This window comes from Cervus canadensis, chromosome 5, assembly GCF_019320065.1.
Source record: "Cervus canadensis isolate Bull #8, Minnesota chromosome 5, ASM1932006v1, whole genome shotgun sequence".
Lineage (NCBI taxonomy): Eukaryota > Metazoa > Chordata > Mammalia > Artiodactyla > Cervidae > Cervus > Cervus canadensis.
In genome coordinates, this window is record NC_057390.1 from 67,262,070 (window position 1) to 67,279,432 (window position 17,363).

Here is a 17,363-nt window from a genome sequence, read left to right on the forward strand (position 1 = left end):
TAAACCATGCACAAAAATAAATGGATTTAAGACTTGAAACCACAAAACACCTAGAAGAAACAGAGGGTAAGGCCCTTGAAATTGGTTTTGACAATTGCTTTTTGTATTTTATACCAAAAGCAAAGGCAACAAAAGCAAAAATAAAGAGTGGAATAACATCAAACTAAAAAGCTCTCTATGGTATAGGAAACCATCAACAAATGAAAAGGCAACCTACAAAATGGGAGAAAATATTTGCAAATCTTATATCTGATAAAGGGTTAATATCCAAAATATATAACGAACTCATAAAACTCAACAGAAAAAAAATCCAGTCAAAAGATGGGCAGAGGAAATGAACAGACATTTTTCCAAAGAAGACATACAAATGGCCAACAGGTACATGAAAAGGTGTTCAACATCACTAATTAGCAGGGAAATGCAAATTAAATCCACAATGATCTAACATCTCACACCTGTTAGAATGGCAGCTAACAAGAAATAAGTTTTGGTAGGGATGTGGAGAAAAGGGAGCCCTTGTGCACTGTTGGATGCAGTCACTATGAAAAACAGTATACGGGTTCCTCAAAAAACTAAAAATAGAACTACCATATGACCCAGCAATTCCACCTCTGGGTATTATCTGAAGGAAACAAAACCACTATCTTGAAAAGACACCTGCATCTCCATGTTCATTGCAGCATTATTTGCAATAGTCAAGAAATGGAATGGAAACAACTGAATTGTCCATCAACACATGAATGGATAAAGAAAATAAAACGAGAATATTTTACACACACACACACACACACACACACACACACCTCTTTAAAAGAAGGATATCGAACTGCCATATGACCCAGCAATCCCACTTCTGGGCATACACACTGAGGAAACCAGATCTGAAAGAGACACGTGCACCCCAATGTTCATCGCAGCACTGTTTATAATAGCCAGGACATGGAAGCAACTAGATGCCATCAGCAGATGAATGGATAAGGAAGCTGTGGTACATATACACCATGGAATATTACTCAGCCGTTAAAAAGAATTCATTTGAATCAGTCCTAATGAGATGGATGAAACTGGAGCCCATTATACAGAGTGAAGTAAGCCAGAAAGATAAAGAACATTACAGCATACTAACACATATATATGGAATTTAGAAAGATGGTAATGAAAACCCTATATGCAAAACAGAAAAAGAGACACAGAAGTACAGAACAGACTTTTGAACTCTGTGGGAGAAGGTGAGGGTGGGATGTTTCAAAAGAACAGCATGTATACTATCTATGGTGAAACAGATCACCAGCCCAGGTGGGATGCATGAGACAAGTGCTCGGGCCTGGTGCACTGGGAAGACCCAGAGGAATCGGGTGGAGAGGGAGGTGGGAGGGGGGATCGGGATGGGGAATACGTGTAAATCTATGGCTGATTCATATCAATGTATGACAAAACCCACTGAAATGTTGTGAAGTAATTAGCCTCCAACTAATAAAAAAATTTAAAAAATAAAATAAAAAGAAAAAAAAAAAAGGAGGATATCTACCATTTGTGACAACATGGATGGACCTTGAGGGCACTGTGCTAAGTGAAAAAAATGAGATAGTGAAAGGCAAATACCGTGTGATATCACTTATATGTGGAATCAAAAAAAAGCCAAACTCATAGATACCCCACCAGATGGTGGTTGCCAGAGGTGGCGAGGAAAGGGGCAATGGGTGAAAGTAGTGGAAAGTATAAACTTCCAGTAATAAGATAAATGACAGTGTCTTCCTGGCCTCTAGCTGACTGGGCCCCTTTTCCTGCAGTGCTCCTGAGTCTGATATGGTGGGACAACTCACCCCTACCATGGGAATGATCTCATGGTAGAGTTTTGCCAAGAGAATGCACTGGTGATAGCAAACACCCTCTTCCAACAACACAAGAGAAGACTCTACACATGGACATCACTAGATGGTCAACACCGAAATCAGATTGATTATATTCTTTGCAGACAAAGATGGAGAAGCTCTATACAGTCAGCAAAAACAAGACCGGGAGCTGACTGTAGCTCAGATCATGAACTCCTTATTGCCAAATTCAGACTTAAATTGAAGAAAGTAGGGAAAACCACTAGACCATTCAGGTATGACCTAAATCAAATCCCTTATGATTATACAGTGGAAGTGAGAAATAGATTTAAGGAACTAGATCTGATAGACAGAGTGCCTGATGAATGATGGTCAGAGGTTTGTGACATTGTACAGGAGACAGGAATCAAGGCCATCCCCAAGAAAAAGAAATGCAAAAAAGCAAAATGGTTGTCTGAGGAGGCCTTACAAATAACTGTGAAAAGAAGAGAAGCAAAAAGGAAAGATATACGCATTTGAATGCAGAGTTCCAAAGAATAGCAAGGAGAGGTAACTCTTCCTCAGTGATCAATGCAAAGAAATAGAGGGAAACAATAGAATGGGAAAGACTAGAGATCTCTTCAAGGAAATTAGAGATACCAAGGGAACATTTCATGCAAAGATGGGCTCAATAAAGGACAGAAATGGTATGGACTGAACAGAGCAGAAGATATTAAGAAGAGGTGGCAAGAATACACAGAAGAACTATACAAAAAAGATCTTCATGACCCAGATAACCATGATGGTGTGATCACTCACCTAGAGCCAGACATCCTGGAATGTGAAGTCAAGTGGGCCTCAGGAAGGATCACTATGAACAAAGCTAGTGGAGGTGATGGAATTCCAGTTGAGCTATTTGAAATCCGAAAAGATGATGCTGTGAAAGTGCTGCACTCAATATGCCAGCAAATTTGGAAAACTCAGCAGTGACCACAGGACTGGAAAAGGTCAGTGTGCATTCCAATCCAAAAGACAGGCAATGCCAAAGAATGCTCAAACTACTGCACAATTGCACTCATCTCACATGCTAGTAAAGTAAGGCTCAAAATTCTCCAACCCAGGCTTCAACATATGTGAACCATGAACTTCCAGACTTTCAAGCTGGTTTTAGGAAAGGCAGAGGAACCAGAGATCAAATTGCCAACATCCGCTGGATCATCAAAAAAGCAAGAGTTCCAGAAAAACATCTATTTCTGCTTTGTTGACTATGCCAAATTCTTTGACTGTGTGGATCACAATAAACTGTGGAAAATTCTGAAAGAGATGAGAATACCAGACCCCCTGCCTCTTGAGAAACCTGTATGCAGGTCAGGAAGCAACTGGACATGGAACAACAGACTGGTTCCAAATAGGAAAAGGAGTACGTCAAGGCTGTATACTGTCACCCTGCTTATTTAACTTATATGCAGAGTAAATTATGAGAAACGCTGGGCTGGATGAAGCACAAGCTGGAATCAAGATTGCCAGGTGAAATATCAATGAACTCAGATATGCAGATGATACCACTCTTATGACAGAAAGCGAAGAAGAACTAAAGAGCCTCTTGATGAAAGTGAAAGAGGAGAGTGAAAAAGTTGGCTTAAAGCTCAATATTCAGAAAACTAAGATCATGGCATCTGGTCCCATCAGCTCGTGGGAAATAGATGGGGAGACAGTGGAAACAGTGTCAGACTTTATTTTTGGGGGCTCCAAAATCACTGCAGATGGTGACTGCAGCCATGAAATTAAAAGCTGCTTCCTCCTTGGAAGGAAAGCTATAACCAACCTAGAGAGCATATTAGAAAGCAGAGACATTACTTTGCCAACAAAGGTCCGTCTAGTCAAAGCTATGGTTTTTCCAGTAGTTATGTATGGATGTGAGAGTTGGACTGTAAAGTAAGCTGAGTACCGAAGAATTGATGCTTTTGAACTGTGGTGTTAGAGAAGACTTCTGAGAGTCCCTTGGACTGCAAGGAGATCCAACCAATCCATTGTAAAGGAAATCAGTGCTGAAAATTCATTGGAAGGACTGATGTTGAAGCTGAAACTCCAGTACTTTGGCCACTTGATGCAAAGAGCTGACTCATTCTAAAAGACCCTGATGCTGGGAAAGATTGAGGGCAGGAGAAGGGGAAGAAATAGGTTGAGATGGTTGGATGGCATCATTGACTCAATGGACCTGAGTCTGAGTAAGCTCCGGGAGTTGGTGATGGACAGGGAGGCCTGGAGTGCTGCAGTCCATGGGGTCGCAACGAGTCCAACACGACTGAGCGACTGAAGTGACTGCTTAATAAGATAAATAAAGCCTGGGGATACAGTATACAGCACAGTGACTATAGTTAACAAGATCCTATATTTGAGAGTTGCTAAGAAAACCCTAAAAGTTTTCATTACAAGAAAAAAAACAAAAACAAACTATGTGTGGTGATGGATGTTAACTAAAATTGTGTTAATCATTTTGCAACATCTATTAAATCATTATGTCGCCCACCTAAAACTAATACAATGTTACATGTTACTTTTATTCCATTAAAAGTGTGTAAAAGAAACCAATAGTTACTCACTGATAAAGCTGGATGGTGAGATTAGAAGTAAATTTATTTTCTTCTTAAAACTTGCTTTGAATAAAATAAACACTTCAAAGAAAATGGTTCAGGCTCTTAAAATACTTGGGATCCATGGTGAATTAAGTTTTAATTTAACAAGTCACGTTAAAAATCTCTTAGTTTAGGTAAGCTACCACAAAACAGATATCAAAATAAAAAGTAGCAACTGATAGGGGAAAATTTTCAATACTAATTTAACTTATATTGTTATAGTATAAAATTATTACATACCGCTGCCTACAAGGACTACAGGTCAATAGATAACTTTGATTCATTACTAAGGCGGATAGATCTGCCATATTGCTAAATCATACCTTGAGAATAGCTATAAGCTTGAGAAGTATCAACTATTGTGTCCATTGAGAATGAGTTGTGTGATTCCTGAGAATGTTTCTCCACCACTTCTACTGTATCACTGGATGAAGATGATGATGAAGACAATCCCAGTCTAACATATCTTCCTTTTTTACCACATAGTGAACAATCTACCGGTGTGGCACTAGGTCCCCGGGGCAGTTGAACTTCATCTCTGTTGTAGTTTCTAACAGCTCCACTGTGATGCACAGAGCGTTCTCGTTGCCATATATAATGGGTTGGAGCAATGGCCATAACCTATAGTGGAAAGCTTTCTTTTAGAATTTTTAATAAGATTTTAAAATTTAGTGAAAGAACAAAAATTATAACTTAAGAACAGCTATCTCTATAATTAGATCTAAAAAAATGTTTTTTAAAAAAAGCATCTCCAGATAGGGCAGTATTACCTATAAAGTGATTTATTGCTTGGATTCTTAAGATAACAATTGGTAGAATATTTAAATTATTTCTAACGGGAAATAGAACTGAAGCAACTTTCCAGGTTTTGCTCAGATATTCTAGGTTTGGGAAAGAAAATGCCCCTCAAATAACACATCATTCTTTAACTTTGGAATGTATTGGGTTGAGAATATTTTTAATCGAGGTTTCCACCTATGTATGTTTATCTTAGCATGTTTGCAATAATAGCAAGAGATATGGTAAATGAGAACACAGGTAAGTTGCTTAACCTCTCTGTTCCTGTTTTCTTGTCTGTAGTATGGAGAGAAAAATACTGTCTATTTTAGCGGGTTGTTGCAAGTATTAGATGAGGAATCATTTAGAAAGTACTGAAGATTCTGCACTACATGTCAGACACTGTTCTCTAAGGTGTTAGATAAGATACTGCCTTTAGAGTCGGGATAGACTTAGTTTCTTATCCTGGCTCTGCCACTTGCTAGTTGTATGATATTAGTTACTTAACCTTTAGGAGCCTCAATTGCTTCATATCTAAAACGGGATACTATCTGCCTCATAGGATTGTTCTGAAGGTTAAATATGTATAAAATCCTTATCACACAGTAAACATCTGGCCAATGAAAGCAAATGATAGCCATTTAAGAAGACAAGCTAGGGAAGTGTACCTACCTGCTGACCTGATGGTGTCTAAAACTTCAAAACAGAATGTTAGAATGTTACTTCTAAACAAAAAAAAAATGTTTAGTTGCTGTTATCAATGACCCAAGGTAAATTAGAAGTGTAGAATTTGACAGCTAGACAGTGCTTTTAAAAAACATTTAAGTTTCTGGACAAAACTATAATTCAAAAAGATAGACAGTGCTTTAATTGATCAAGTGATTTTTCAGACTGGTTTGAGGAGCCCTTGGTTTCACAGACAACGCTGGGGATCCCAGGAGGGGCTAGGGCAAGACAGAGCAGCTTGGAGAACCTCAATTTGGGGGATCGTATAAAATTTTGTTTGGAAAAAAGCTTTTGTTGTTAAGAATGAAAACCCTAACAGTACCCCCCACCCCCAGTCCCGGTTAAAGCCAAATCCCTCAGAAAATAGGCTTATTGCGATTATTGTCTCACTTCAAGGCAATGAATAAAGAATACTAGCTATGCTAACTTTATGATCGTTTCTTTTAATTTTAAACTTTTTATTTTGTATTAGGGTATAGCCAGTTAACAATGGGATAGTTTTAGGTGAATAGCAAAGAGACTCAGCCATCCATATATGTGTATCCATTCTCCCCCAAAGTCCCCTTCCATCCACAGTGCCATATAACTTGAGCGGAGTTCCATGTAGCTATGCTAATTTTTAAAGTGTACTTTAAGGACTGTATTTATTTTATAATCTACTTCTTAAATCCTTGAAAAAAGTTTTCAACCAAAGACATGTAATGAAAGTTATATGTCTTTTAAAAGGCAGAAGTAAATAAAGATGTTAACTGTAAACATATATATTTCTACGATAATATAAAATTTGGTTAAGAAATACCCAAGGTGAGGAAGTAAAATGTAAATTTTTCTTGTTCCTTCCAAATTTGTCTATAATTTTTCCTCAGTATTTCCCTATTTCCCATATCTGGAATGGCCTTTCCCTTTATTTGTCTTAGCATTGCTTTTCCTTCAATGCCTGGCATAAATCCCACCTTTCTAGAAACTCCAGGTTTCAAATTTTATTTTATTGTTAATCCTATATTAGGACTCAGCATATAAATGTTAGTACTCAGATATATCTTTTTATGCATGTAACCCTTCCGGACAGGAACAGCTTCTTGTACATCTCTCTCTCAAATGCCCTCTCCACAACTGTGAAAGTGAAAGTTGCTCAGTTGTGTCTGACTCTTTGTGACCCTATGGACTGTATACAGTCCATGGAATTCTCCAGGTCAGAATATTGGAGTGGGTAGCCAGCTCCCTTCTCCACAACAGTACACAGTCATTAAATATTTCTTAATGATAGATGAAAATAAGAAATTAAGAGGTCACTGACATTACTAGCCTTCAACAATATAACTTTTGTAGGAACCCTACAGCAATGTCTAATGAAGAGAGCAGAGGGAGCTATGAAGTAAAGGGAACTCTGAAGCAAAGGGCACAATATAGAAGATTTGGTACTGTTCTTTCTGCAATAAACTAGGCATCATAGTCTCTCCACATGCTAACCTAGAGAAATGCATGCAAGTGCACACTCTTTTATATATATATGAGGTCTACATATATTTCGCACACACATTAGAATGTTACAGTGATAAAAACAGTGAATTAAAAAGAAAACTGTACCACAGTCAAAAAAGCAAGATTTTGGTCTTAATTCTATTTAGTTCCTATGACCTTAGGGAAATTGCATTAACTTTCTGAGCCACAAGGCCTTTTATATATGAGACAATGGGTCACTTAGAGTTATCAAACTCTACAATTCTATGAAAGTGACTTCTCTGAAGCATTGGTAGCACTTGACCTATCAGAAACATTATCCTAGTTTTTTTACTTCATCTCACTCTTCTGTTATTTTTAGTGATTTCTTGGTGGGGGGTGGAGGTGGGCTTTGGTGAGTTTTTAAAATTTAATATTTGGCTGTTTTTCTCTCTATACATTCTACTTCTCTGTAATCTCAAGTGGCAGTATAAGGTGTTAAAAGCAATGACTCTCGTTAGACTGCCTAGGTTTGAATACTGGTGTGCTGCTTTTCTAATTGTGTGACCTTGGAGAAGTCATTTAGTCTCTCTGTGCCTGTTTACTTATCTGGATTACCTAGTTAGCTGTAAGAATTGTGAGAGTTAATACATGTGCAGTACTGAGACCAGTGCTCAGACATTACTTTCATTGTGGATCTTTTATCTACTACCAAACTTTAAACATCTCTTAATGAAATGACAGATGTCAGAGAACACAGAACACTGGGAAACCATCAGATGTGAAGTCAAGCTCTGGTTCTGCCATTTAACTATGTATGATCTTGAGTAAATTTCAACCTCCGTAGTCCTCAGTTTCATCAGTTATAAAATGAGAATGCTACAATCCTCAAAAGTACTTTTGTGAGGATAAGAAGCTAATTTATGTGAAAATATAAATTTGTAAAGCACAATGCAAATGTATAGTATAATTATTGTAAGCCAGTTTGTAGCTAGTACTGTAACTTGCATTTATTTTAGGATATGTGACTAAAAAATGGGTTGGCAGTGTGCCAGTACTGGGCTCTTAATAACAAATGCATAGAACACTTAACTAAATTTCTTCGCGTGTCTCCCCGTGCCGCCCCCCCACCCCGCCAAAATTATCTATCTGGGTATCTGGATAAGGGTCAGTGCTAAGGCTGCTCAGTAAGAATTGTTCCATAGTCTTGCTTATTTTTAATTTTTTTTATTGAAGTACAGTTGATTCACAATGTTTCAGGTGTACATACAGCAAAGTGATGCAGTTGTATACTTTCTCAGATTATCTTCCATTATTGATTATTACAAGATACTGAATGTAGTTTTCGTGTTATACAGTAGAGGTCCTTGCTGTTGGTTTTCATGGATAAGAAAGTATGAAAAAGAAATGGAAGCTTTAAGTTCCATTATGTCAGTCAGTTATATTTACTGAGTACCTACTACAAGTCAGGCACTGTTCTAGATACTGTACATGTAATAAGCACAGAATAAAGACCCTCTTGGGGACTTCCCTGGCAGTCCAGTGATTAGGACACAGCACTTTCACTGCTGAGGGCTCAGGTTCAATCCCTGGTTGAGGGAACTAAGATCCTGCAACCTGCACAATGAAGCAAAAAAACAAAAAACAAAAAAACAAAGACCCTCTTGGAATTTATATTCTAGTAGGGGGAAATAAGTAGGGGGAAATAAGCAAGATAAGTAAGTAAAATAGAGTGTTATACAATGGCTAAGTGTTGTGAGGAAAACCAGGAAAAGGAGTAGAGAATAAAAGAGGGACATACTACTTGCTATTTTACCAGCTTTATTGAGATATAACTCAGATATCATACAATTCACTGGTTTAAAGTATAGAATGCAATGGCTTTTGATTTCTTCAGGGTAGCACAATGAGTACCACAATCAATTTTAGTACATTTTCTTTTCTTTTTTTTTTAATTTTAGTACATTTTCATCACTTCAGAGAAGGCAGTCACACTTCACTCCTCCCTCCCTTCAGCCTCAGGCAATCACTTTCTATGATTTTGGATTTATGTATTCTTCACAGTTGATGTAAGTGAACTATGTGGCTCTCTGAGGACTGGCTTCTTTCATTTGCATAAGGTTTTCAGCATTCATCCACTTTGTAGCATGTATCGATACCTTATTCCTTTTAATTGCCAAGTAATATATCATTGTATTGATATTTTGTCTATCCATTCATTGGCTGCTGGACATTTCAGTTGTTTTTACAACTACTGACTATTATGAATAAGGTTGCTTGCTATAAACATTCATGTAGAAGTTTTCAAAAAATATCTATTTATTTTCGGCTGTGCTGAGTCTTAATTGCTATACTTTCTCTAGTTGCGGCGAGCAGAAGCTACTCTCCAGTTGTGGAGCATGGGCTTCTCATTGTGGTGGCTTCTCTTGCTGCAGTGAACAGGCTCTAAGGGCACGTGGGCTTCAGTAGTTGCTGCTCCTGGGCTGCAGAGGGAAAGTTCAGTAGTGGCACACGAACTTAGTTGCTCCATGGCATGTGGGATCTTCCTGGACCAGGGATCAAACTGGTATCCCTTACACTGTAAGGTGGATTCTTAACCACTGGACCACCAGGAAAGCCCCATGTACAAGGTTTTGTGTGAACATAATTTTCATTTCTTTAGAGTATAAAACTAAGAGTGGAATTGCTGGGTCATATGGTCTCTGTTTAGCTTTTTGAGGAAGTGCCAGACTGTTTTCCAAAGCACCTAAATGATTTTACATTTCCACCAGAAGTCAGGGTTCCAATTTCTCCACATCCTTGCAATATTTGTTATTACCAGTCTTTTTTTTTTTAATTATAGCTTTCCTAGTGCATGTAATGAAATATCTCCTTGATTTTGATTTTACATTTTTCTGATGGCTGTTGAGCATCTATTCATGTGCTTTTTTGCCCATCTGAATATCTTTTTTGAAGAAATGTGTATTAAGATCCTTTGCCCTTTAGAAAATTGGGTTGTCTCTTTATTTCTGAGTTTTAAGAGCTGTTTATATATTTTAGATACAAGTACTTTATAAGATGGATGATTTGCAAAGATTTTCTTCCAGTTTCTGGGCTGTCTCTTCACTTTCTTAATGGTGCCCTTTGAAGAACAAAATTTTTAACTTTTGATGATGCTCATTTTTTTATCTGTATTTTCTATTCTTGCTTGTGCTTCTGGTTATTACATCTAAGAAACCTAATCCAAGGTCATGAAGATTTAACATCTATGTTTTAAGAATTTTACAGTTTTTAGCTCTTAAATATATGTCTTTGATCCATTTGAGTTAGTTTTTATATATATAATATGAAGCAGGGGTCCAGGTGCTTTCTTTTGCATGTGGATATCCAGTTGCTTCAGCACAATTTGTTGAAAAGATTATTCTTGCTCCACTGAGTTTTCTTGGTACCCTTGCCAAGAAACATAAATTTCTGGACTCTTCAATTTTTATTCCATTAAGGGAGATACTATGGAATATAGGGTGGTAAGGAATGATTTTTCCAAGGCGACACTTGGCAGAGTCCTGCATGAAGTGAGGAAGTGAAGCATACTAACTAATAACTGCAGGAAAGCATTCCAGATAATAGGAGTGGCAAGTGCAAAGACTCCAAAGTGGGAGCGTCCTTGATGAATCTGAGGAATAGCTAGAAGGCCAGTGTTGTTAAAGTGAAGTGAACAAGGCTGGGAGATAAAGTCAACGAAATAAGGGAGGAGAGCTGGCAGACCATGTGGAGCAAGATAAGGATGTTGACTTTTACTCTGTGAGATGAGAAACCTCTGAAGGTTTTTGAGTAGAGGAGACATGATTTTATTTCCTAAAAGATTTACTCTGGCTGCTATGAAGAATAAACTATAGGCGAGAAAGACTGTGAGGGAGTCTATTTGGAGAGTTATGGAAATAGCTGAGGCAAGAGAGGACAATCAAAGTAGGGTTTAGTGGTGGAGAAGGTGAGAAATGGTAGGATGCTGGCTATTTCTTTAAGGTATAGATACAAAAAAAAAAAAAAAAAGCCTAGGGTGACAGTTTTTGGCCAGCAACTAGAATGATGAAGTTACTGTTTATTGACATGTGGAAGATTGTAGGAGGAGCAAGTGTAGAGGTCTGTGTGGGAGAATCAAAAACTCAAATTTTCAGCATGTTAAGTCTGAGGTATCTACCAGATAATCAAATATGAAGTAGGAAATTAGACATGCCAATCTGGAATTAGGGGAGAGCTCTGATAGTTCTCAGTGCTGAAGCCTCAAGAGACAGAACTTTTCTGAAAAATCTGACTGACATTTTCAGTGTCAGTGAAATGAGTGAAAAAGTCAATGAAAAATCAGTGAAAAAAAAAGTCATTATAACAACTGACTTTTCAGGTGTCTAAAACATTGTAGTCTTATAAGCCACATCATTCTCTAACAGTCTGGTGCCAGCAACCAAGGTAATTCTAGCTCCAATAGAATAAAACTGTTGCAGTTAAAATGTGAGTCATTGTAACTTAGGAGTGGTGGGCAGTCTACCAGGAGGAAGCATTGCCTATCCTGACCTCTTGCCTCCAGTGCCTCCTCCATGCACTTGGCTGAGTGTTCCATGGAGCTTGAAGCATTTACTTTGATAAAATCAGTGTTCAAATAAGGGCACTATCATACCAAGGATGGCAACAGGTGCACAAATTACCCACTCCTGACCTGGGGAGGCAGTGACAAAAATATAACAAGACAGGAATTTTTCAATGCCCTGTAATTGGAATGAGTCCTTTAAATTCATTAATGAGGATCCACTAATGGAAGGGAGTAGTCATACATACTCATCCTTTCATATTTTTCTATTGAATATAATCATGTGCTGTACAGTCTTCTAAGTTATTTATGAATCTTTGCATTTCTCCCAATATTCAACAATTCTAATTTAATCCAAAACCATGTATAACTTCTATAACTCCATCTCATTAATAAATATAATTAACAAGATTAGTTCTGGACAGAGCTCTGTGACACACCTCTAAAGTCTTCCCTCAGGTTGGACACTAATCCATTAATTGGCTTCTCTGGCCTGTAGTCATTAAACTAGATATGACTTCATTTAATTACAGCATTATCTCCCCAAACTTTTCTGAACTAGTTCTGGCTTACAGTGATCACTGCCTTCCATTAATTTTCTACTCCAATATTTTTAGTTTGAAACATTAACTTTCTTTACTGAAAACCAGATCAGATAAAATAACTCATCTTTTAATTTAGTGTCTGCTTTACATTAATAGAATCTGTCATCAAGGAAACTTACTTTATGTATGCTATATATGAAAAGAGGTATAGTTTTTAAGCTTATTTAAATTTATTTAAATTTTAATATCACACTTTATATTTCAACCTCGTGAATGTGAAATTTTGATACTTTAGTGGAAATTATTTAATGGAAATTATTATTCAGCTCCAATGTTATTACCCTGAGGTACTTTGGAATGTGCACACTATTTCTTCCTAATATATTGGTGATCTTTTAGAGAAGAGAAACATACTAAAATAAAAATACTTTCTATGGAAGTAGGCTGTTCAGAAAAAAAGAAATGACAATTTTTAATTATTGTGCTATAAATTTAAAATATCAACATTTTAATATACAAGTTGTACTCATGGTAATCATCAAGGTTAACAGTTTACCCTTCATTTACAAAAAATGAAGCATTAGAAGCACATTAAAAAACAAGACAGGGAAAATTACATAAAGAGAAGACAGAGATTATATATATAAAGCATTTAAAAATCTTACCTCCTCACAGCATCGCCTGCTTACAATAGCCCTATAGTCAATTCTATCCCAGAGTTGGTCCCTTAACTTTAAGAAGTCAGGGAATAATTTTCTCCAGTTTTTCCCTAAAGCCCATGGAAAAATTTCATATTTGGATTCTTCTTCATCTTCTTCAACTGTATTAGCGAGATACCTAAAGAAAAAGACCAACAACTCAAAAAAGAAATGGGTAAAGGACAGGAAGCGAGTTTACGCACATACAAAAAACCCAGCTTGTTTATAAACACAGTAAAAGATGTTCAAGCCTTATGAATGATTAAAGAAATGTATATCAAAAATAGAGATACAATGAATTTTACATTGTTGAGTTCTGGATATTTTTATATTCCTATAAATTTTGAACTTTGTTCTAGGATGCAGTTATTTGAAACAGTCTGATCCTTTTGTCTTGATTTCATGATTTGTTAGATGGATCTGGAGCAATGTTCAGTTTGGGGCTAATTACTCCCCACTAGGGCAAGATGTTTCCAAGTACTCTACTCAGTACTGAATTATTCAGTGTGAACTGGAAGTTTTTTCAGTCTGGTGTGAGAACAGGTACTATTTGAGCCGCGGGTGAATGTTAGGCACTGTGTTCCCTCTAACCTTTTCTTATGGTCTTTCTCTACGCTCAAATACCTGAGGGGGACTAGGCATGCACAAAAGTAGGAAAACAGGACAGATAAGAAGAAGAATCATTAGCCAATCAAAACTGATATATGGTAGAAGTAATAGACAAAGACACTAAAACAGTTACAATTATTCCAGATGTTCAGAAAGACAAGTAGACACATTGAAAGTATACCTCTAGAGATGAAAACTTTGTGTACAATGAAAATTACACTGAGTGAGGGTAACAGCAGATTAAATGTCACAGAAGGAAAGATTTGTGCGCTGAAGACATAGCAATATAAACTTATCCAAAATGAGACACACTGAGAAAATGACACAAAAATAATGAACAGAGCATCATTAAGCTGTGAGACAACTTCAAGCAGCTTAATATAGGTGAAATTGGAATCCCTAAAGGGTGGTGGGTGAACAGAAAAAACACCTGAAGAAATAATTACTGAAAATTTTTGAAATTTGATGAAAACTATAAACCCACAAAGAAGCTGAATAAACTCCAAAGCACAAAACATATGGAAAATTACACCAAAGCATATCATAATTAATTGCTTAGGGCCAGTGATATAGAGAAAATCTTAAAAGCAGTCAGAGAGAAAAACAGACATATTAAATTATATAGGAATAGAGATAAGGATGAAGCAGATTTCTTACTGGAAACAATGCAAGCTCCATAGATGATTTTCTAATGAAAAAAAAGGCAACTTGTAATAAAAAGATTTACAAAACATATAAGGGAACAAGGCAAAATGAACAGAAACAGGCTGTGAAGTATGAAGATATTGGAATTAAAAGACAAACACCCAATAAACGGGGGCCTTAAAAGCAAACAGAAAGGTAGGCAAATGATCCCAAGTGGAAGGTTTGAGATGCAAGAAGTAACAGTAATCAAAGATATATAAATATGTGGGCAAATCTAAATAAATGTTGAATTTATAAAACAACAATAATAGTATCTAACTTTTTAGAGAGCATCATGTAGAACTAATGGAATTGTGAGATAACAGAATAGAAGTTGGGTCTTGTAATTAAAAATAACTAGGGTAAATGCTCAAAGAATAGGTGTAGAATGTAAGATTTCCAAAGAAGTAGAGGAAAAAAGGTGTCAAAGGTAAAAATTTAAAAATCTCAATTAAAAAAAAGATAAAAGCGGAGGGGAAAGAAGAAACAGGAAAATAAAATGGAATATTTACAAAGTACACAACAAGATGGTGGGGAAGAATGCAAATATATAAGAAACAAGAGTATTTTTTCCTGTAGTGAAAATGAACTACAGCTACACATATCAATAGAAATGAGTCTCAAAATAATATCATAAAGCAAAAGAAGGAATTTAAAGAAGACACGTACATATAATTTTTATTGTACTGCCCCAAAATAGGAATAACCAAATAATATATTATTTAGAGGTATATACATAGAATAAAGGAAAGCAAAAAAATGATTACTTGTGGAAGGAAGAGGCTCTAATTGGGAAACTGTGTGCTGGAGCTTCTAAGATTCTGGTAATGTTCTATTCTTAAGTCAGGGGTACATGAATGTCTGTTTTGCTTTTATTCTTTCGCACACACATACATATACACTCCAATCACTCTTCTGTAGATATTTCACATTGAAAAATTTTAAAAGCACACATAGAAGTGTGAGTACATTTCTATTCATGTAACATACACACTGGTTCATATATAGAAAATTATTTCTAGACAGATACATATGAAACTGTTAATTATCCTTGAGGAGGGAGCTCAAGATCTTGAGATACGAGAAGACTTATTTTTAATTGTATACCCTCCTATGTAGTCTTTTCAACCATGCACATATTCATATTTGTGTGGGTGTGTATGTGTGTCTCAGTTGTGTCCGACTCTTTGTGACTCCATGGACTGTAGCCCAGCAGGCCCCTCTGTCCATGGGATTTTCCAGGTAAGAATACTGGAGTGGGTTGCCATGCCCTCCTCCAGGGGATCTTCCTGACCCAGGGATCGAACCCACTTCTCTTGCAACTCCTGCACTGGCAGGCAGGTTCTTTACCACTGGTGCCACCTGAAAAGTACCCATTCATATTTAGTTACATTAATATGAGTACTTACATATTTTTATTCTCCCTTAAAATAATTATATATTTAAATATTATTTTATATGTATATTATTAATATCATAAGGCACTTCATTGTTAAACTCACTGTTATTTGAGTCAAACTGTGTCCTTTGTGAAATTACATCAAGTAATTTCTCACTTTAGTATTCCTAATAGTTGTTAATAAACTGTACATAGAGTTGGAAGAGGTTGTCACCTTTCATGCTTGCTGATTTCTATGAAAAAATCTATAATGCACATATTGAGTGCCACACTCAGTATGCCAGCAAATTTAGAAAACTTAACAGTGGCCACAGGACTGGAAAAGGTCAGTTTTCATTCCAATCCCAAAAAAAGGCAATGCCAAAGAATGTTCAAACTACTACACAATTGCACTCATCTCACACGCTAGCACAGCAATGCTCAAAATTCTCCAAGCCAGGCTTCATCAGTAAGTGAATCTTGAATTTGCAGATGTTCAAGCTGGATTTAGAAAAGGCAGAGGACCAGAGATCAAATTGCCAACATCTGTTGGATCATAGAAAAAGCAAGAGAGTTCCAGAAAAACATCTATGCCAAAGCCTTTGACTGTAGATCACAACAAACTGTGGAAAATTCTTAGAGATGGGAACACCAGACCACCTTACCTGCCTCCTGAGAAATCTGTATGCAGGTCAAGAAGCAACAGTTAGAACCGGACATGGGACAATGGACTGGTTCCAAATTGGGAAAGGAGTATGTCAGGCTGTATATTGTTCACCCTGCTTATTTAACTTATATGCAGTGTACATCCAAGAAATACCAAGCTGGATGAAAACAAGCTGGGAGAAATATAAATAACCTCCGATATGCAGATGACACCACCCTTATGGCAGAAAGCAAAGAACTAAAGAATTTCTTGATGAAAGTGAAAGAGGAGAATGAAAAAGCTGGCTTAAAACTCAACATTCAAAAAACTAAAATCATGGCATTCAGTCCCATCACTTCATGGCAAATAGATGGGGAAACAATGGAAACAGTGACACTTTCTTTTCTTGGGCTCCAAAATCACTGTAGATGCTGACTGCAGCCATGAGATTAAAAGATGCTTGCCCCTTGGAAGAAAAGCTATGCCAAACCTAGACAGCATATTAAAAAGCAGAGACATTTCTTTACAAAGGTCCGTCTAGTCAAAGCTATGGTTTTTCCAGTAGTCACGTATGGATGTGAGAGTTGGACTATAAAGAAAGCTGAGCACCAAAGAATTAATGCTTTTCAGCTGTGGTGTTGGAGAAGACTCTTGAGAGTCCCTTGGACAGCAAGGAGATCCAACTAGTCCATCCTAAAGGAAATCAGTCCTGAATATTCACTGGAAGGACTGATGCTGAAGCTGAAACTCCAATACTCTGGCCACCTCATGCGAAGAGTTGACTCACTGGAAAAGACCCTGATGCTGGGAAAGATTGAGGGCAGGAGAAGGGGACGACAGAGGATGAAATGG

At 36.9% G+C, this 17,363-nt stretch overlaps 1 protein-coding gene across 7 annotated transcripts in view; it reads right to left on the reverse strand.

Moving 5' to 3' along the window:
- SPDYA (speedy/RINGO cell cycle regulator family member A) overlaps window positions 1-17,363 on the reverse strand; it is a 49,449-nt gene that overhangs the window by 19,895 nt on the left and 12,191 nt on the right. For 6 of the 7 annotated variants that reach the window (XR_006269497.1, XM_043469039.1, XM_043469037.1 and 3 more), the window contains 2 exons: window positions 13,162-13,333; window positions 4,771-5,068 (listed from right to left, as the gene is read on the reverse strand). Coding sequence is in view for 6 of the 7 variants with exons in the window: in XM_043469039.1 (XP_043324974.1) it covers window positions 4,771-5,068; window positions 13,162-13,333 (470 nt within the window). In the remaining variant the exon portion in view is untranslated. Of the gene's footprint in view, window positions 1-4,770; window positions 5,069-5,117; window positions 10,512-13,161; window positions 13,334-17,363 lie in introns of those variants that run through there. The other variant, XM_043469035.1, reaches the window with a different exon arrangement.